Source organism: Protopterus annectens, chromosome 1.part2 (assembly GCF_019279795.1).
Source record: "Protopterus annectens isolate FY-2018-M chromosome 1.part2, PAN1.0, whole genome shotgun sequence".
Lineage (NCBI taxonomy): Eukaryota > Metazoa > Chordata > Ceratodontiformes > Protopteridae > Protopterus > Protopterus annectens.
This window is the reverse complement of record NC_056727.1, coordinates 593,835,515-593,858,301: the sequence shown is the minus strand read 5'-3', so window position 1 is coordinate 593,858,301 and position 22,787 is coordinate 593,835,515. Positions and strand designations below refer to the sequence as shown.

At 42.6% G+C, this 22,787-nt stretch overlaps 1 protein-coding gene across 3 annotated transcripts in view; it reads left to right on the top strand.

Annotated features, from left to right (window-relative positions):
* AIDA (axin interactor, dorsalization associated) overlaps positions 1–22,787 on the top strand; it is an 857,654-nt gene that overhangs the window by 320,320 nt on the left and 514,547 nt on the right. For all 3 annotated transcript variants that reach the window (XM_044057885.1, XM_044057871.1, XM_044057878.1), the window contains exon 3: positions 19,554–19,607. In XM_044057885.1, the coding sequence (XP_043913820.1) occupies positions 19,554–19,607 (54 nt within the window). The remainder of the gene's footprint in view (positions 1–19,553; positions 19,608–22,787) is intronic.

The window sequence follows — 22,787 nt, the reverse complement described above, 5'->3', positions numbered from 1 at the left end:
GTGCATCCGCAGTCCTGTTTGCGATACATGGACAGTGAAGAGCAGAAATTCAGAGGCAAGGCTCTGCTCCTTGATGCCATGCAGAAACTGGATGAACCTGCACATGGGTCATCTGAAGCTTCTATGTTAACTGCTGAAGACAGCTTTTTCAGCTTCAAAGAACCAGCCAATGTTGGCATATCTTCTCAGACGGACATGTATTTGGCTGACCATTCCAGAGAAATGTCTTCTTTCAACAGTTACACTATAGTCAAGAAGATATTTTTGAACACTAATACAGCTCTGCCATCTAGTGTACCCGTTAAATGTCTGTTCAGTCTTGGCGGACAAGTGCTGACTGCAAGAAAAAATAGACTCACCGACGAACACTTTGAAAAGTTGCTCCTTCTTCGAGCCAACAGAAATGTGTAGCCATTGTGAATAATTATATAAAGTGATATTTTGGTTGACTTTGTTGTGTTAACAGTCTTTTTAGACCTATATGACATTTTCTGTAAGCATTTTTGCATCCTCTGTGTTAGTTTTAGCAGATTAGCCTAATGTACGTTGTTGAAAATTTGATGGGTTGTAACTTGTTATGGGTCTTGTGTTGCTGGCTGGGCGTACTTTGGTTTAAGTATTAAATTGTAACTCTCTGACTATAAAGACTAGACAGTGGGACTTTGTAAACTGCTATTCATCATTATTTTAACACTGTGTATACAACTTTAATGCACTTGTATTCATGTGCAGTAAGCATATATTCCTCACACACAAGTACTGTGTGAGCAAATCTGAATGAGAATTGATAAACTATACTTGCGTAAAAGTAACTGAACAGTAACTAGTTACTTTAGTTAGTAACTAGTAATAGTAATATATTACTTTTTTAGAAAGGTAACAAGTAATAGTAGTATATTACTTTCACTTAAAAGTAACTAGTAATAGTAACTTTTATAAGCAACTAGCACAACACTGCATTTGACACACTTCACAATGTTACAACAGTGGTGGGGAGCATTACAGAGACGCTCACACTCATTTGCAGCCACATGTAGCCACTACATCTCTCCCTACACTGATTCAATATCCCTGTTCTTCGGCTCATCACATGTACATGGCCACAGTTGGCCCTTGGCAGCATGCCATGCATATTAATAATGATGTACTGCCGAGGGGCAACTGTGGCCATGTACATAGATACATTCCATGTAGACTTTACGTGATGCCTACACGGATTTTATTAAATCCTGGGGTTTATGTTTAATAGCAATTTATATACCACCAGGGAATGTCATTGATACTGCTGAACGCATCCTGTATTGGATATCCCAACAAATTAACTATGAATCTGTAATTCTTGGAGACTTAAATATAGACTGGCAAGTAGTAAATTCCACTACCCCCACTGAATCCATAAACTTGTACAACTTCAAACAATTAATAAACACACCTACTAGAATCAATAAAACTTCACACTCAGTATTAGACTGGATTCTTAGAAATAAAACATACAAACTGACAAAAGTAGGTTGCCTCTGAGATAGCATAAGTGACCATATACCAACATGTCCTATTAGAACTCACCATAACCTACATAAACATATCTGTAATCAAATACAAAATACAACCAATTTCAGCAAAAATATTTTCAGTGAAACACTAAAAAATATAACTGGAATGTGCTGCTAGATACTGCTGTAGAACACGTTAATAACTTATTCTTACAGACCTTAAATAATCCAGCACCAGTACGTTATAAAAGAGCAATGTCCAACCCTGCACCATGGCTGACAAAGAAAACAAAATAAAATCATGATAAAAAGGATAAAGCCTGGAAAAATTGTTTTAAAATAGAACTCAAAATGCCTTCCAGTAATTTACACATATTACAAACCTTGCAAAACTCCATGGCAAACAGAATAAGCAAATGTACTATACTAACCTATAAGACAAACGTATAAACAACCCAAAACGTTTTTGGTCATCACTAAATGAACTTCTCCACCCTGGCAAGACCACCAGTCCCTCTCCAAAAACAGACAATATGACAGACTCTATCCCCACACAGTTTTAATTCTTACATTATGCAATCAGTATTGTCTCTCTTAGACACTAACATATCTGCCCACTTCCTTCTATCTCAGTCCCGTCAAAACCACCCACAGCTCTTTAGTTTTAGTCCAGTACCTACCTCGCTTGTAAGGAAGTTGCTTCTTTAACTAAAAATTGCTTCTTTAGCTGTAGACCAACTACCATCAGACTACCTAAAAATGACTGCAGAAGTCATAACCTTCTCAGTGTCCATACTAATTAATAGGCCCATAGCAGAAAGATATGTCCTGTCAGTGTGGAAAAAATCCTACATCATAACACTGCACAAAAGCGACACATCTATGGAGTTTAATGACTACAAAATAGCGATTCTCTCCCCCTCGCTTAAATATTAGAGAACTGCATCCATATACAGCTGATACAACACCTAACCTCAAATAACCTATTCTCAGAAACACAAAATGGCTTTAGGCCCCAGCACAGCACTACTACTGCTCTACTACAGTTTCCCAATATAATAAACCAACATAGAAGTAGTAGTCTGCTTGTGTTCTCTATGTTCCTAGACTTGTCAGAGGCATTTGACACTGTCTCACACCAGCAACTGCTCATTCGACGCTCCTTGATGGGACTTTCACAATATTCCTTGTTGGGGTTCCTTAGTTACCCGTGTGGAAGGCAACAAGCCATTAAGTGGCAACAAACCTACTCATCCTTTCAACCAGTTGCTACAGATGTCCCTCAAGGCTCTATCCTAGGTCCTCTACTATTTAATATAATTATTAATTATGTCCACATCTCCACTCACCATGCTAGTTTAGTTCAGTATAAAGATGACTGAACATTAATATGTGTGGCCACAACAGTAAATGCGCTCCAAGACAGTACCCAAAAAAATTTTTCCTCTGTAGAAACCTAGTTCAAAGAATCAAACCACCTACTGAACCCCAGTAAAACTAAGTTAATGCTTTTCACAGCAAGAAGTTGCCAAAATCAAAAGCAATCTTTTTACCATAAAGTCAGCAAATAATACTGTCATTGAAACTGTAACTCACAGTAAACTTTTAGGTATTATAATAGATGACAGTCTCAAATATGACCAGCACATACCCTCCATCATTAAATCTGCACACCAGAAACTAGGCTCCCTTTTTAGGATCAATCAGTTCCTAACAGATAATGCAAGAAAAACTCTAGCCACCACCTTCTTACTGCCAACTCTCTTATATGCAGCTCCTATCCTAACAAACTTAAAACAATACGCAAAATATTCAAGAAACTTGCCTCCTGCTACAATAAAACAGCTAAATTTGCCACCAGTCTCCCTCATAGGACCTACCATTCTCGTAGTTTAAAGTAATTAAACTGGCTTGAACTGCACAACTAACAAGTATATTCACAGTAACTACAGCCCACAGCTCATTCATCATCCGGAAAACTCAGAAGTTTTAAATCACTACTTAAACAATATCTTCACCAATCCTGGTCCTGTACATCCTCATCACAAGGTTAAAACTTTGTGTTCACTGTACAATACTCTCCAAATACCATCCTTAAACATAATATTCTCAACCTCTCACTGAAGTGACAGAACAGTTTTTATACAGAACTGCCACCCATGCAATCCACTAAGTTGCATGTGTGCTTTCTATTTAGTAACTTCTACTTCATTAAAATCTTAGAATATATAATTGTAACTACTGTTTGTGTATAATATAAATAGAAATATAACTACACTTTGTTTGACTGGAACTCTGTATATAATGCAACGTAAGCAAATGGAGCTTTTCTCCCCTGGACTCCGCTGAAAATGGGTTATTACCCAGTTGGACTGAGATAGAGTCCCTAAAGAACTATAGGCAAGATGGGTTAGTAGCATTTTTGCTACTGACAGCACAGGGGTCACAAGCTCAGGATTTATTTATTTATTAGGTTCAATAAGTGTGGTTTTGAACTGATCCATAATTCTCAACTGTCCAGGTCATATTTTTGGTATGTTCCTTATAAAATTTATGGTTTCCTGGATCTTGGTGGCAAATCAGTTGGGACTGAATTCAGTAAGTAATGACAACCATTTGAGTTTCAGAAAAATTAATGGTAATACAAGCCCTTTTACTCTAGCAACTTTCTAGGTTTATGAGAGCAATATTTAAAATGCACCCCTGTTTTTGGGGTTTTGTCCCCCCACAGTTATTTTTTGTTTTGTCAAGATTTTTTTGTGCTAAGAGGTTGAGAGTTGTGGACTGATCCTTTATGGATCCATTCCAGCCACAGACCAAGAAATATAAAATATATATAACAGAAACAAGAATTGGACAGTAATCCATGTGCAGTACAGTAATATTACAAAATTAAATAAAACAAGTATTTACTACTGACAAGTTAATTCACTTGGTCACAGTATACAAAAATGTAAAAGCATACTGGTATGCAGACAGATATATTCAAGTGTAATGTTAACATACAGTAATGAGATGACGTTGCCTAGAGATATAAAATGACGGAAACAGGTCTGCCTACACTATTACATACATTAAATGCACCTTAAGTAGCATTATGGTCAATTGTAAGTATAAGTTAAGAAAACGGTAGGTGAGGCAGCTTATGTTACCAAAGTACTACCAAATTGTTTACAACAGAACATATGAATTTTTATCTGATGATGTAGTAATTTCCTCAGCATTCGTTAGCTGGCTGACTGTTTCTTTCACTGTTTGGAAGTGCATCTCAGTGTTTTCAGCCTGGAAAAGAGGATGCATTATTGGTAAAGGTTAGCTTAACTTTAGGTCTGTGAAGAACTGTGGCATTCTTTGCAGAGGAGCAGAGTTGGTAGACTGTGATTTTTCCATCTGTCTGGATTTTAGACTACTTGATGAAATACCATAGAGAGTTTTATGTATGGCAGTGAGAAGGAAGAAGTCTGCACATGGCTGTATTGGCAGACACACTGCTGACTTGAGGGTGGTACAGTTATATGTTGCCTTGAGAAACAGCAGAAATTAGGGCCAAATCATGTAACTTGTAGGTCATCTAGGTTTTAGTTTGAGGTGTAAGCAAGGAGGGAGTAGACCATGCTCTAACTGTGGTTGCAGGATGAGACTAACTATGGGATAGAAGTGTAAGCTTCTGGTTCCCAGCTTTGTGACTTAATTATACCATGAAATACTTACTTAAAATACCTCATTGTTAAACCCGTGAAAGCAATGCAAGTTAAAGAATAAACCTGATCAATAAAAACAAATATATCACTTTTGTGACCGTTCTTGGGTATTTTTTCCACAGCATAGGTATTATTCAAAACACTGCACCATGGAGCAGGACTGTAGATCACAGAATGGCATATACAAAGCCATCTGCAGTTTGTGAAGTTCTTATGCAAGGTGGTAAGATACTGTATGCAGTTTTACCCTACTGTGTTAAGCCCAGTACTGTATGCAAATGAGCCCCCCCAAGGGTCATACTCACTTCATAAACAACACTCCAACTGCATACAGTACAGTCCTAGAGGAACTGAATTAAGCAAGTACAGCTGAGATAGTGCCTATGACTGCAAATGATACCCTCCCCCAACATGCTGCACCGCTGCCAAACATAAGCAACACATTAGTGCTTCATTAAAAAAGAAACCAAAAATAATGCCACCTATGCATCCATCCACAAACCCCTTTTTCCCATTTTTTGCACATGGGTCATGTGCATGCAAAAAGCAATCATCTAAGAAAGATGTGTGGACTCCTTTTAGCCTGAGGAGATCACCTCTGGGACCAGGTACTTTGTTCTTAATACCCAAGACACAGAAGACAGCCCAAGGGCAAGGGAGTGAATTTGTATACCAGGGTCTAACTCTGAACCTTAGAAATTTCCTGTAGTCTGTTTAAACGTGTGTGCATATAAGCATTTTTTATATCCAGTGTCCATAGCAGGTTACTAGGCTAATGACCCTATGGCCTTTACAAGCCTAGCCATGTTATACCTGTGTTCCCTAATTGACCTTGGTTAGATGGCCGTTATGCACAGAGTGAGTCTATGATCAGCACCGAATGCCCCTGTCTGTGACGGACATAGGTACCCCCAGGGTGAATTTATGGTCTCCCATTTAATTGTCTAGGTTGCGATTGAGTAGGGTCATTGAGGAGCTCTGCTTCACGTGACTTGGAAGTTTATTCCAGAGGAGCGGCAATCTCTGGGAGGTATATCTGTCTTGCCTACATGATATGTTAATGGTACAGGCTAGGTTGAGATCCCTGGACCAAGTGACTCTTGTCCCATTTGATTTGCAGATGTGCAGCATTTCCATTGGGGCAGGGTCAGGGACTGCTTTCTAGGTCAGACACAAGTCACCTCTCAGCAGCGTGTAGGATACAGATACAGTGACAGGGCTTTCAAGCCTTCCATGTAGGCCATGTTTTGGAGGCTCTGAGTTTTCTTTGTGAGAAACCTCTGTGGTCTCTCCATCTGCTGCAGGTGTCTGGTGAGGTACATGCAAAAGGGAGCGCTGTACTCTGTTAGTGGTCTGATGAGGGTCAAGTACAGAGGAGTTATTACATCCTTAGTCTTAAATGCGATGCCCTTACGTATGAGATTTACAATGTAGAAGTCTTTCCTTAACACTGTGGACACATTGTGATCAAAGTTTAGATTGCTATTAGCCTGCGTTCCCAAATCTCGCACCACTGGGTTTGTGCAGGGGCTTCCTCTTTGCCAAAGGGGATAATAATGTACTTTTTTGCATTTAGTTTTAGTTTGTGGCCTCGGCACCAGTCATTTGTCTGTGTTAGCCGTTTTTGTAATATGTTAACATCATTTGCGGACTCAATGATTGCACCCAGTTTGCAATTGTCAGCTAACTTAGTAAGCCACAGACCATCTACTTTTGCCTGGACTTACAAGAAATAGATTCCAAACAGTAGAGGGCCCAGCACAGATCCTTGTGGAATGCCACTGGTAACTAGTCTATTGGTAGAGGTGGAATCCCCGACTTTGATTGTGATCATCAAGACCTGAAAAAGGAATAACCAGGGCAGTGAATGCAAGGTGTCCATCCTGAAATGGAATTTGACTGCTTGCAAGAACATATTGAGCCTGGAGAAATCCAAACTCTGTCACCATGGTCCACCTCTTTTAGGAACCAGAAGAAAAAGGTGAGAGTAGAAACTTAACCTTTCTTGCCCTACTGCTCCCTTGACTAGCAACTGCTGAATGAGGGGCAAGGCCTGATGCCAAAGTAACCCCACCTGTAGCGCTCCTCAATAAAACTCAATGCCCAGGCATTTGGCATTATCTTCAACAATGCTTCTGCAAAGTGGTTTAATCTGACTCCACTTCCAGCTATGCCAGTTGCAGGGGCTAGTGGAAAGAAAGGGAAATCCGAGTCCTCACAACTCAAATGGTATGTCTGAACCACTTCCAGCTTGCCTTCCAATTTTATCCTTTCTCTCATACTGCCATGTCTATTTTTCCCCCGACTTATTTGCTTTTGCCTACTTATCTATTTGCTTGTGTCAGAAAAAGCCATTAGTCTATGATGGATAATTTCTGCTGGACTGTGGGATGGGGGTAGGGTAAAATGCTACTTCAACATTTGCATGACCTTGCTGTTTTTTAATACACCCTGTCAGGATTTCCTGAACAAGGATTCCGTGTTTAAGGAGACTTTAAGTGTTCTTTTTGTCCCCAGATAGTTCCAGTATCCTAAGTCAAGCATGGCACCTGATGACTGAACCAGTAACTGCTGCCTAAAAGACTGCATCTACCAAAATTGTAATTCTCACTTAAATGTTTCCTTTGCCACCTTCAAGTCCATCTCTCAGTATGTTGGGTTGTTGAATTGTTGAATGTACTGCTTTCTCTGAGACAGTAATCTGTTGTCCGGAGCTCAGCTACATGACAGATGAATGTTTATAGTATCTCTAAATAGCACAACTAGATTTGGAAAACTGGATCTGAAAGTATTTTATGTGTGTACTTTCTGTGTGATTATCTATTTATCCACTTCTTTATGTATTTATTTTTAGGAGCATAATGCCCCCCACCGCCCTGGGATAATCATTATCAGGAACCCTTTAAAGAAGTACTTTTTTTTTTTCTTTAAATACTTTTTACTTATTTACATTTTTGACTGTGAATGCCCAGCTGGGAAATCCTCATTTTCAGTGGAATCCCAGGGAGAAAAGTTCTGAAGAATTAAAATACATAAAGATAGTGCACATCATGAACATTTTGTGACATTATGAGACAGCATCCAGTATGAATCAGAGACATGTAACTTGAGGCAATATTATTCTCTTGGTGTGTGTGTGTGTGTGTGTGTGTGTGTGTGTGTGTGTGTGTGTGTGTGTGTGTGTGTGTGTGTGTGTGTGTATATATATATATATCTATATCTATATCTATATCCATAAAACATTTTGGATATGAAAGAAAAATCACTTCACTTCGTGTAGTAGCTTTGAAATCTTTTAATACAGTAGTTGAAATCTTTTAATCCAGCAGTAAAAAACGTCCACCAAGACAACAGTGTAAGAAAACTTGAAATAAATTTGAAATAAAATAAAACACTTGTATTTAAGCACTTTCATTCGTTGTCAAGTTCATTGTAAAGTTATTTAACAGTCAAACTTTTTCAGAAATGTATGGGGCCACTACATAATCTTGAAAGTTTGAAATACCGAATTTCAAACTTTCAAGACTATGTAGCCAAACCCCCTATTTACTGAAAGACCAGAAGCGCGAATTTCAAAATCCTGATCATCAGGAGTTTGACACTCTCACTTCTGGTGTAGCAGTATGGTGGAAGGTCAGGGTAAGTATCCATGTTTAAATATGTTGGTTAAGGTTTAGTGTGTAAGTGTGTGTTGTGACTGTGATGTGTGTGTGCGAGGGGAATGTAGGCGTGTGGTGGTGTTTCGTGTGCTTGTGTATGTAGTGTGACCTTGGAGTTAGAATATTTAAGTAGGGTGGGGGGGCACAGCCCCCCACATGGGGGGTGCAGGGGGGCTTGCCCCCCCTGCTTGTCTGTAGTTTAGGTTTGTGTCTGTGTTCTGGGGGGCGGTGTGTGTATGTGTATGTCTGTGGTGTATGTTGAGTGTAGTTTTCAGTAGTTTGAATTTCGCTGTTGTGATGTTTCGGTATTTTACTGTTTCGGGTATTTGGGGTCGGGATTTTGGGCATCGCTAGTTTGGGTTTTCGGGATTTAGTGGTGGTTCCATACATATATATATATATATATATATATATATATATATATATATATATGTGTGTGTGTGTGGAAACCTTAACATGGAATATTTTGGCAGCCTTTCCAGTTCAGGTTCTGGTCTCCCACTGTGATTTTCTCCTAGTGGGGCTCTAGCTTGGAGAGTGGTCTCACAGGAGAAGCCACATGCTAATGCGGCATTCTGGGGAATGTCTAATCCTCAGAAATTCTATGGCTCCGGACTAACTTGACAGAACAATTCAGAGAACCACTCTACTGAATTTTTTTGTTTGTTTTTTTTCTAGAAGGAAGAAGTGAATATCTTTTGATGGTATTCACCAATTCAGTCTTGTGACAATAGTCATGGTACTGGTAGGTATAGCAAAGACATAGGTTTGTGTTTCTCTGTGTGTAACAGTGTGTGTGCATGTCTCTAGGGGCACAGATGCAACTGTGTGTGTGTGTGTGTGTGTGTGTGTGTGTGTGTGTGTGTGTGTGTGTGTGTGTGTGTGTGTTGACACTACAGGAGGTAGATGGGGAATGCTGACTGTGTGTATGTTGGAGCATACATGCCGGTGTGTGCATTATGGTTTCTTTGAGTGTGAGCAAGTATGTGGGGGCTTATTTATGGATGCTTGAATTTGTGTGTATGGGGGAAATGTGTGTGTGTGTGTGTATTGTAAGGTGCCTATGCTACCATGGTGAGTAAGCTGGTAGGGAGAAAGCTAGTATGTTTCTCTGTGTGGCTTTATCATATATCTAAAGTGAGATTCTGTTTGTCATACTAACTGACTCACCAGCATTGGCCATTTAATTCTGGTGAAGAGAGTCTCTCTGAATCCTAGCCAGTATTCGTTGTAGGAGTTATTTGCAAGCAAAAAGATGAAATGTATGAGTAGACGTAAGATAAAAGCAACTAAGAAAAAGATGTCCTTGCACATAACTATGGCTAATACTTATTTATTTATTATTTATTTTACATTTGCTAACCAGGATAGTCCAGCTGGATATATGTCCATTTTCAGTGGAGGCCCGGGGAGAAAAGCTCCAAAGAGACAATTTTTACAGAACATACAGACAAACTTGGGTACATATTTCATCTAGATCCATTAGGATATCTAGTTATTGACACGTCTAGGTATAAACTAAAGACACTTATAGTTATAAACTACAGACAGATACAGTTTACAATAGTCATTAAACAGTTTTACATTGTTCGTACTAACACTGTTATATGTATGTTATCATACCTTTGATGTGGTATATATTTATATGCAAGTAACAGATAGGACTCTAGTTTAGGACAATGGTTACAATAGTACTGGAGTGGATCAGGTATTAGTCTGGAGTTGAACAGGAACATAACCATTTGTTGCTGAGGTAGTTGTAGATAGCTTTTTTAAATGTAGGTAGTGAGATAATCGGGGATAAGGATGTAAGCAGGGAGTTCTTAGATTTTGGCCACATAAGAAGAGTAAAGGGAGTCTCCAGCATGGTTGTTGGATCTAGTAACAGTTAACTGTAATTTGTCAGTTGAGCGGAGTTGCCTAGGACAGGAATATTGTTGAACAATGGTAGCCAGTGAAGGTGATATATTTTGTTGATAGAGTATTTTGTGAGTAGTAACCAGCTGACTATAAATAAGTAAATTTGGTAGTTCCATCCAGCCCAAGCGCTTTAGGTTTAGGCAGTGATGTGTTCTGTAGGAGCTGTTGTTGGCAAATTTGGCTATCTGATTGTCGCAGGTTGTCATTTTATTGATTTCTGTTGTGGATAAGTTAATCAAGATTGGTGAAGCGTACAGTAGTATTGAGAGAAGGTGTGTACGTGCAATTGTAGTTCTAGCATTATGGGTCAGGAATGCTTTATGTTTGTAGAGGCTACCTAGCTTTTTGTTAGTATTTTTAATGGCCAGATTAATGTGTACATCAAATTTTGAGCTTATTGTCAATAGTAATACCTAGTAGTTTTGTCTGGGCTTCTAGCGATATGGGGTACCATTATTAGAGTGGATAGTAAAGGTGCAGGTGGGTGCAGTTGTAGTTGAGGGATGAAATAGCAGGAGATTGGTTTTTTTGGGGTTGAGTATCAAGCTATTCTCAGTGAGCCATGTTTCCACTGAGTGAAAGTTATCCTGTGTCTTTTTGTGGGGGTCTGGTAAAGTAGGGGCATTACATATTATAGTTGAATCATCTGCGTATTGTATAAGGCTTGAACCTTTTGCAACTGAGTGGAGATTATTTGTAAAAATTGAGAACAGCAAGGGGCCCAGTATAGATACCCGAGGTACTCCCGAGTGTTACAGGTAAGAGTGGAGACAAGTTATTATTCCATAGTACTGCCTGTTGTCTATTGTTGAGGTAGTTTTTAAACCAGGAGACTGATGAATTATCTAAGCCTAGGCTTACAAGATGGGAGATTAATTTTTTCACTTGTGAAAAAGTCAGAAACCTACATAAAAAATGTATGACAAACGAATGATTTTCAGAGGGTTAATGACTACAGAACATGATATATAAAGTTAATATGCATGCGCTGATAAACTATACAAGGATGTTTATTGAGATACATTTTGGAGAATAGTACATGTAAACTTAACTAACAACTGGTATATAAGCTTCATAGGTCTACAGGGGACTCGCAACACTTCAGGCACATCAGCAATGTAGATTAAATCTGTATCCCTGAAAACAAGCTATATGTAATCTGTTATTGTATAGAAAATAAGCATGACTGAAACACAGTTTTCTGTAACAAGTAATAAGGTACTTAGGTCACATGACGGTGACAGTAGCATTGTACTTGTAGATATCTTCTTTCAAAACTATATTAAAGGTATTCTTTTTAAGAGTGTATCTTAAGGTATGAGGTAGCTTGTTGAGTAGTTTGCCATTGTGTATGGGGACAATGAGGATCTCCATGGCTATCCCTTGTTTTGGGTTTGTAGTAATTATCTGGTGCAAGTTCTTAATATTCTGCTTCCTGTGGTACCACACTACAGTATTAGCCAGGGCAGGACACTTAGAGGTACACACCAGTTTATAAGTAAATGTCATCTCAGTTAGGGATGCATGCTGGTTAAATACCAACTATTTGAAGCTATGAGTGGCTCAGCAGTGGTGTGTTCTACAGTGATGTCTTGCATTTGACCAGCGTGCCCTCTTGTAAGTCAGCTTGAGTTTATGGAGCAGTGGAGCTTGTAGCGCAAAATATGCTGAGAATATTGAAGTAAAGAGAGGAAGTACATATTGACAGTAGATAATTCAGTACCATAGAAGAGAAATTACTAGCTTTTGGTTATTTTAGGGCAAAGCATTATTGCATACATTTTTTAAACCATAATTGATTAGCAGTGTGAGGGCGGCTGCGGTGGTGCAGCTGTTAGCATTGCTGCTTCACAGCAAGAGGTTCTTCGATTCGATCCTCAGCTGGAGTGCCTTCTGTGTGGAGTCTACATGTCCTCCCTGTGGTCGCGTGGGTTTCCTCCGTGTGATCTGGTTTCCTCCCACATCCCAAAGACATGCTGTAGGTGGATTGGACACTCTAAATTGGTCCTAGATGTGAGTGTGTGCGTGTGCCCCTTCTGTGGAAGGCTGGGCGCTGGGCTGGCAACTTCACACCGTAAAACTGCACTACCAATCATGAGCAGACAGGTGATCCACTGTGGCGACCCCTAACCAGGAAAAAGCCGAAAGAAGAAGAATTGATTAGCTGTGTGAGACCAAGCAGTTTTGTTGAAAGACTATTTCTTCAGTGGGTGACTTGTCAATAAGGGGTTAAAGTAAGTCGTTCTTTTGGTGGGATGGAAGTATTGAAACAATAATTTGATCTTTGCTTGAGATGAGCACAGTTTTGATCTTAGTAGCATTAGGGCAAAGTTCTGTTGTTTTATAGAGCCTTTATTCTCTGTTTTATGTGTGTGTGTGTGTGTGTGTGTATATATATATATATATATATATATATATATATATATATATATATATAAAATATGATGTTATGTAGTCCAATCTCGCCTACATTCTTACCCGTGGGTTCGGAGCCGAACCTCGGCTCCGACTCAGCCATACTCTAGCTTGAAGTCTTTCAATTGGCTGGGCTAAGAAGGTATCCCATGCTGCACTGCTCCCTTTCCCCAGATCTCGTTTGCCGCTCGTATAGCTCGGACGTGGTCTCGCTCTTGGCTGTGGCTAAGTATCACTTTGTCTTTATTGATAGTTTATTGCTTCAAAAAAAAAAAAAAAAAAAGCTATTTTCATAGCTGTGTGTTGTGTGTGTGCACTGGTCTAACCCTTGGTAAAAAAATTTTTCTGGTATTATTGTCTTTTGTGGTGTCCCACTGACTGTTTCCCCTACGGGCTAGGCCCGTTTCAGTTAGAGGACCTAGTCCGCCCCTTCTTCTCTGTTGCTTGTTAGTGGTAGTAGGTACCTATCCTTCAGGCTAGGACCGTTTAAATTAGAGGACCTAGGCTTTCCTTGTGTTCCTGTTGAGACCGATTAAGTTAGAGGTCTTGTGTAATTGTCTGTTGTGTTTTTGCTTAGTTCCCGCGCTTTATAGATTAACGGTTGACTGTTAACAGTTGGTGTTTCTCTCATTATGTCTAAGGATACGAAAGAGCATAGGCTCTCAGTGTACTAAATGTGGTTATAAGATGTCTATCACTGATGGACACTCTGTGTTTATTGTCTGGGGGCTATTCACCTCCAGGAATCTTGTACTTTTTGCCATGCATTTAGCCCGCGTGGTCTTCAGGAGAGGAAGAACAAACTAATTTTAAAAGGACTTTTGAAACCCTCCTTCGAGGAGGATTTGGGAAGGGCTTCTAAATTTAAGTCCTCTCCCCCTAAGGCTAAAACTTCTAAGGCAAAAAAACGTTCTCCGGCTCCATCTGTATCCTCGGAGCCTCCGGAGAAAGTAGTGAAATCTACTGTGGCATCCTCAGCTCCAATGTCCTCGGAGCTGCAGGAAGTTAGTATATTGACTGAATCTGCTTTGGCTCCAAGTCCCTTGGAGCCGATTGTGGAGGTGGTAGTTCAGAGCCGGTCTCCAAATTTTAGGCCGGTCTCTGCTCCTCGTAGGTCTCTTTCGGAGAGGAGGTCTAGATCTCCTTCCTTATCTTCTAGGTCCTCCAGGACTCTTTCAGATGTGGATGTAGACAGAGTGGTGCAGAGACTTCTCCAGTCAACGATTCTGGCAAAATCGTTTTCGGCTCCAGCCCAGTCGACTCCGGAGCCTGTCAACCAACCAGCGTTGATACTTCCGATCGAATCTCAGCTTTCAGAACCTGGGTGGTCGGCACTGTCGGATGTCCCTAGGTTGGCTCCGATGGCCCATCCTGGCTTATCGACTCCGGCTTCAGCTCCGACACTGTCGGCTAGGTCCACGGGGTCCAGGACTCACGGTTCCTCGGTCGGACCCAAGGGGGAGGCCCCAGGTCGCTTTTCAGTTCCTAGCCTCCCTCTCGGTGCATCGGCGCGGGGAAGCCTGACCCCTGCTTCGGACCTTGTCCCTTCTGCTTCGAGGTCTTCCACGGCTGGTCGATCTTCGGAGCCGGGGGGACCAACTTTCGAGGCCATGCGGAGCGCACTGGCCAGGTCCTCAGCGACATCATTAGGCGCTGACACTCTGTCCCCTCCAGCTCCGGTGCGGGTCTATGATTGCCCTCTATCTTTCGACAGCAGAGACCCAAGGCCTCAGGATACCCCCATGATTGGTCCCTATATTTCTGAGGGCCCCTCAGTGTTTTTGCCTGAGGAGCCACCCAGAAAAAGAATGTGCAAGAGGAAGCACATTGACTCCCAAGATGAGTCCCTCACGTCAGACACCGACCTCGAGGAATCGGAGGAGTCCCCCAAGTCATCCTCTGAGGATGTCTCTTTCTCTGACATCCTGGAAATTTTGAAGCAGAGGGGTGACTGGCCCTCCAAAGCTCCCTCTAAGGAGGAGTCTGTGTTCCTGAAGGCCTTTGGGGCTCAGCCCTTCGCCTCCTGGGTGTCTCCACCCTTCGGGCTTTTAGATCTGGTTTGTTGAAGGGTGTGGGAAACCCCTGACTCTCTGTGGAACCAGTCCCCAGGAGACCTAACAAATTCTTGTCTTCCCCCTCTGACAGAGTTTCTATCCAAGGGAGTTCCTGTAGATGCCATGGTGGTGGCAGCGGCCACCAAGAAGGAACTGGCTGAGACTTTGTCTACCGTCCATCCTCCTTACAAGGAGTCTAGGACCATGGACCGGTACGGGAAGCGTATGTTTTCTTCAGCGGCCTTTACACTGTGGCCACTGAATTACTTATCTCATTTTACACGGCTCCAAAGAGATCTCCTGAAAGAGCTTGGAGATACTCTACAGGGTAACGTTTCTGATGCGGTGGCTCAGAAGGTCAACGCTCAGATGTCTGCCCTTAACTCTATTGCTAACTCCTCCATGAGGCTGATCTCTTACGCAGCCGAGGCAGCGAGTTCGGGAGTTGCTCTTAGGAGACGCTCCTGGATGTCCCTCTGTAATTTCGCAGAGGCCTTCAAGTCTACGTTCACCACCGCCCCGTTTGATGGTTCCTCCTTATTCGGAACCAAGGTGAAGGACACACACACTAGGTGCGAGCAAGAGGGGAAAACTCTGTCTGCTGTGGGAGTCCATTTTCCCTACCCTCTAGGCCTTGTCCCAAGACCCAGAGGGGTGGGAAGATGTGGTTCAAAAAATCGCAGAGATTTTTTCATGACGAACAAGGTGAGTCCCCCTCCAGTGGCAGGTGAGGGGGTGGTAATTCTGGTAGACGCCGCCCTAGGAGCAGAGGAGGCCCGCGTAACCAGGAGACCACGATTCCTTTTGTGGTTCTCCCTACCAATGCTCGCGATGGGAGGCCCAACTGTGCATTTCCAGAGCCAGTCGGGGGTCGCATTTCACTATACGCAGAGGCCTGGCAAAGTATAACTCAGGACCAATGGGTATTAAAAATAATTTCCGGAGGATATCGCATTCCCTTCTCTTCAGCTCCCCCACCGATCAAAAAAATCCCAGACGTTCCACCCAATCAAAGGAATTCCGCAGCTTCAGAGGTTTTAAAGCTGCTAGAAAAAGGAGCCATCCAGCATGTCCCCCTCAGACCAGATCGGATTAGGGACTTACTCCAGATTCTTTTTGGTGCCGAAAAGAACAGGGGACCCGAGACCCATTTTGGATCTCAGCAGATTGAACACCCATGTAAAGAATTCCAAGTTCCGAATGGTCACGTTGCAATCTATTCTCCCATTGTTGGGAAAAGAAGTGTGGATGTGCTCCATCGACCTCAAGGATGCTTACTAACATATAAAGATGGACAGGGCATCCAGAAGAAATTTACGCTTCTGGCTGGGAGCCAGTCATTTTCAATTTCGCGCCCTGCCCTTTGGTCTCACAACAGCCCCCAGGGTGTTCACCAAATGCATGGCAGTGGTAACAGCTCACTTGAGACGTCAGGGATTCCAAGTGTTTCAGTACCTGGATGACTGGCTCCTTTCTGCCACCACCAGGCATCTACTCCTACAAACCAGAGACGCCACGATCAAACTGTGTCAACAATTAGGCATCACTCTAAATTGGGAAAAGTCTGCCTTGTTGCCCTCGCAGCGTGTCACCTTTATAGCCATCGAGTTAGACACCGTGCTCATGAGGGCGTTTTTACCAAGAGAAAGGATTCAAAGTTTACAGCAGCAGGTGTACGCATTACTCCCTTTGAGAAGAGTGAAGGCAAGATTGATCCTCAAATTGTTGGGCACGATGGCTGCTAAAATTATACTGGTTCCTTTGGCGAGGCTACACATGAGGCTCCTTCAATGGCTACTCTTCACCCAGTGGTCTCTGCAACTTCTTCCTCTTTCTCATTTCATAATAATCACAGACAGGTGCAAGCAAGATCTACACTGGTGGCTTCACACCAGCAACCTCGACGTGGGAAAACCCTTCGTTTCATCCCCTCCGGTTGCCACAGTGACCACAGACGCCTCCCAGATTGGGGGGGGGGGGCATTATCTAGGCAGGACAGTCCAAGGCACATGGCAGGAACACGAGATGCATCTGCATATCAATGTCCTGGAGATGAGAGCAGTTCTTCTAGCGTTTCAAGCACTTCAAAGCTTTCTTCCTCTCGGGACAATTGCGATCCACACAGACAATATGTTGGTGGTATGGTATCTAAACAAACAGGGAGGAACCAAGTTGTATCCTCTTTGCAGAGAGGCCATGCGAGTATGGCATTGGCTTCCCAACGTTTTCTTGTAGCAACGCACATTCCGGGGAAGTCCAGTGTGATTGCCGACAGGTTGAGCAGAGCTATTCTGATGCCTAACGAGTGGTCCCAGAACAACCAGGTTGCAGAGCAGATTTTCCGCAGGTGGGGTCAGCCTTGCTGCGACCTATTTGCCAGCCCCCTCAATACCAAATGCAGCAGCTACTTCACCCTTATCCCCCCTCAGGGGAAATCACCCAGGGATGCTCTAGTTCATGATTGGCCCTCCGGTCTACTGTATGCTTTCCCTCCTGTTCCTCTGCTGGCAAAGGTTATTCAGAAAGCGCAATCTTTGGGAAGCAAAATGATTCTGATTGCTCCACACTGGCCTCGTCAAATTTGGTTCCCCTTTCTCCATCCTTACCTAGTGGACGCCTCCTGGATTCTGGACCCTCAACAAGACTTTCTGACTCATATGTCAGGGCAGCTCCATCCCTCTCTTCAGATCCTCCGGTTGACAGCCTGGCTCCTCCACTTCCATCATTAATCAGGCTTCATCATTTTTCGCCGGAAGTGGTTCATATTCTGTCTTTCTCCCATAAGCCTTCCACCAGAAAAATCTATTCCAGCAAATGGAAGAGATTTTCCATCTGGGCGCATGCAAGACAAATTGATCCTTATACAGCCCCAATTTCGTCAGTCCTGGAGTTCCTTTCCATGCTTTTCAACCAAGGATCAGCGGCCGCAACTATTAAAGTCCAGTTGGCGGCTATTTCCACTTTTCACGTCGCTGATGAGCCTAGTTTCATGGCACACAGACTTTGTAAGGCATTCCTGAAGGGCACTATGCTGCTTCGTCCTCCAGTTTTTGAACCAGTTATGCCTTGGGACTTGAATTTTGTTCTACAATGTCTCACTTCACCCCCCTTCGAGCCTGCAGCCACTTGTGATTTAAAATATTTGACTTGAAGACGGTCTTTTTAGTAGCCATCACTTCAGCCAGACGTGTCTCGGAGCTTCAAGCCTTATCAGTTAGACCACCTTACTTGATTTTTCATAATGGTAGGCTTTCTCTCAGACCAAACCCTTCCTTTCTACCGAAAGTGGCTTCCGTCAGTAATCTAAACCAATCCATTGAACTACCTGTATTCTTTTCAGAGTTCTCGAACAAGGCATAATTTAGATTTCATCAGCTGGATGTGCACAGACAATTATGATTCTATTTACATAGAACGAAGGATCTCAGAAAATTGGATCAGATGTTTGTCTCATTTTCAGAAAACAGGATTGGGTCTCCTGTTTCCAAAGTCACTTTGTCTAGATGAATTTCCAGTTGTATTTCATTCATTTATGCTTCAAGTGGCAGGGATTTACCATTTCCAGTGATGGCTCATTCTACCCGATCTGTCTCTATATCTACAGCTTTTCAGGCCAGGTTGTCTATGGATGATATTTGTGCTGCGGCTACATGGGCATCTCCTCACACCTTTGTTACTCACTACAAGTTAGATTTGGTGTCCAGAGGCAGGTCTTCCTTTGGTTCCACAGTGCTCAGGAGTATTTTAAACTGAGCCTCCCAGGATTCAGGTGCTGGGGACGCTGTCCCATGGGTAAGAATGTAGGTGAGATTGGACTACATAACATCAAGAAGTTATGTACTCACCATAACGTTCGATGTATGTAGTCCATCTCGCCTCACATTCTTCTTTACCCCCCTCCTTCCCCCATCCTGGAGGACCTAGGGGTTAGGTATGGTTTCGAATTCCTTTCTGATCAGTATGTTCTTCCTTCTCTATATGTTGTTGTATGTGGAGGAGTGAATGATTAGCTCGCAGCAAATAAGATCTGGGGAAAGGGAGCAGTGCAGCATGGGATACCTTCTTAGCCCAGCCAATTGAAAGACTTCGAGCTAGAGTATGGCCGAGTCAGAGCCGAGATTCGGCTCCGAACCCACGGGTAAGAATTTGAGGCGAGATGGACTGCATACATCGAACGTTATGGTGAGTACATAACTTCTTGATTTATGTAAATGACCACTATTTTTAATTTTTGAAATTCACTGTCATCCAGGTAAATTGAAAATTGGTGCAGGTGTGTTTATAATGTTATGTTTTCTATTCCTTTTATAGAAGACACTGGGCAAGCTTGCAACATGTCTGGAACTGAGAAGTGCTGCTTTACAGGTACAGTTAAAGAGATACCTCTTCAGTAAGCATTATTTTCAAATCCTTACTTTTCATAGCTTACCATTTTAATTTGTATTTTTGAATTCTGCTCAAGTCAGCATATCAGCCAGGTGGCAGTAAACATAATTTAGTTGTAAAGATCATTTTAAAAAAGAGGCCAGTTTTAAAGTTACAGTCTGTGATTATTGTAAGGTTTTGTTATTGCTAACTGCAGACCAGGGATGATGGTCGTAGAATTTTGCACTGCACGTGAGGGGGCTCATTGCACAAAGCAGCCAAAAGCTCATTATGGATTCAAGTCAATGCAAGTCACATGACATCATGTGGACTTTGTTACAGGTAGTCCAGCACCACAATAGGATACTGTTTGAGTAGTGCTGTCATAGAATGAATGGCCAATGTACACAAACTCAAAAATAAGCCATTCTGCTGTAGCCTATGTCCACTGCCTTGACTGATGGCACTAGTCCACAGTACAGAGCCACATGTTAGGCAGCACAGCATAGCACTGTACAGGAACATCAGTGTGGGTCTGCACACAAAAGCACTCTATTATTCATCATGTAAATGGGAAAAAAAGGGATAGACAAAAAGAGTACAGAAGGGGAGTAAAACAAGCAGAGGGTTAAAACAGCACAAGCTTGAGCAATATAAGGAAGAGAGGTGTTAGAAGGATAGCTTCAGTTACCTTAATGAAATGAGAACAGTAGAAGGGGAATGTAATGATGCAGTGGTGCAGCAATAACATTGTCGCCTCACAGCAAAAGGTTCTCTGGTTCAGTTCTTGGCTAGGGTGCCTTCTGTGTGGAGTCTGCATGTCCTCCCTGTGTTCTTGTGTGTTTCCTCCGGGTGCTCTGTTTTTCTCCGACATCACAAAGACATGCATCTGGAGAGTTCCTCCCTGGGCCTCTGCTGAAAATTGGCTTTGTTCCAAGTTGGACTTTCCCAGTAAACAAATGTTAAATAAAAAATAGTAAATAAATAATAAAGGATGACATTGAGTAGGAATAGAGGCCGTAGGGCAGGTAGCAGGTGGGAGTAGAGCAACACAGTTACAGAAGTGGTGAACATACATAAAAAGCAGAATGGTAGTGGATGGACACAGGCAGGGGTAGGTAACTGTTGAGGGGGAGGACTAGACAATGAACAGTGGATGAGGAATGACACGTTAGTGAGGGATAACTCCAGAACAATGGTAGGGTGGACTGTTGGCTTGGGGGACTGCCAGCCCAGAAGATGGGGGGTAACAACCCCAGGCATTACTTACCAGGGTGGCTGAAGTCATTGGCCGGTTACTGCTCTAGTGACCTATTTGTCATCGCCTGCCAACTGCATGTTTTGTCATTGCCACTTCGGAATGCACTCCATGTTGCTAATGCAGGCATGTAGCTGCAAGCCCACCTTAGCAGCCACCAGTCTGTGCTGATGCCACTGCGTCACCAGGGGGATGCCCCATAATCCAGCTTCAGGCGAGTATTTTTTGTCCCTTTCTGAAAGGCTGAAACAGATGGCACCACTGAACCCCAACCATGTCACTTCCAGCAGATGGGCCTTCATCCCTTCCCTCAAGTGGCAGACGCAAAGGGTTGCAGTGACCCAGCAGCAGGTGCCACTGGTAGATAAGATGAGTATGACCTTGTCACCTCTTCTGCCTTAATTGGAGCTATATATAGGAGATGTAACGTGATACTATGCACAGAGAACATGAACAACATTGCGTCTTTACAAAGGAAATCTGTACAACTCAAGAGGTGCTCTATGATCTGTGGGAGCCGGCCATATTCAACCAGTCCTCCTTAGTGGCTGTAAAATAAAAGGAATTTCTGTTAAGTATAAGTGGTCAACACATAGCATACTGGAACTTAACTGGCATAAGAAAATTTACTGTACATCTCTAGCTTTATCTCTTGAGCCATTGCTTCCCACTGCTGAAACAGGAAATTACCTCAGATCCCCATAGCAATGACTGCACTGTTAGTCTGTTCAGGTGATATCTGTGGCATCAGATAGCACCCATGCTAGGCTGAATCAGGCAACAGCCTTTTCAATAGGGTCATCACACCACCCAGCCAGGCACTCCTTATAGTCCCTGTATGTGAAGGTCAGGAAAATTGTGGTCTCCATGGCACAAAGGTCAGGAGCCCTGCAAGTATCAGTTGAGGGAAGTAGTCATGGCCATTCAGATGGTCAGCTCAAACAACAGCATGATAAACCTGTGTAAATGGATGCATGCTCCTAAATTATGTAGTGTGCAACATAGTGCTGCTCTGTGGAACATCATTACACCCACTTATTGGACTAATGGATGTATATAGATGTCACATGCCTTGTGCTAAACTGTGCATGCCTGGCTTGTGTTGTTAGATATGGATAGCATAGTATACAGCCCAAGCAGTTCACAGCTAACAGTGCTATTTTGTTTCTTTAGCATTCTCTCCTGTGTAATTGGTCCATCTTAGCATAATGTAAAGGACCATCACCCTGTTAAACAAAGCTGCTGTAAAACATAATAGCAGAAAGTATTGGAATAACCATGAAAGTGCTGTGGACATGGAGCATCACAAAGAGAAGAAAGGCGACTGGGCTAGTAACATACCTGTTGCACCCCTGCCATGCGTGGGTTATCTATTAGGGTGAATGAGTGCTAGTGCATAGATGTTCTTCGTGTTTCACTGTTGCAGTCATCACCTGTGGGTTATCCCTGCTGTGGTAGCCCTCGGCCGGCCCAAATACCAGAATCAATGTTTTTGTGCGCTGGCTGCTGTCGCCTGTAGTCTGACATCAGGTCATCAGTACTATAAAGCAAGGCAGCTGACATCATTACATCAGTCTTTCTTGCCATGGAGCCCATAGCAGAAGCAGTTCACACGAGTGCCGGTCGCTACCAGAAGTTGAATTTCAGCAGAAAACGTCTAAAGCTAAGGTACCCAACTGGGGACCCTTTTTTCTTGCTCTAACTAATGTCCGAAAAAGTTAACAATTGTCTTGCTTGTGGAAAGCAGATTCCACGCCAAGACTTTCATTCTTACTGCATCACTTGTTTAGGCCCAGACCACAACGTCCCTCGTTGCCGGATCTGTACCCTCTTTAATGCGAGAACCATTCGCTGTAGAGCTCTTTTTGTAGATTATTTTCGTATGACGTCTTCGAATTCTGATATGGCGTCCATCAGCCAAC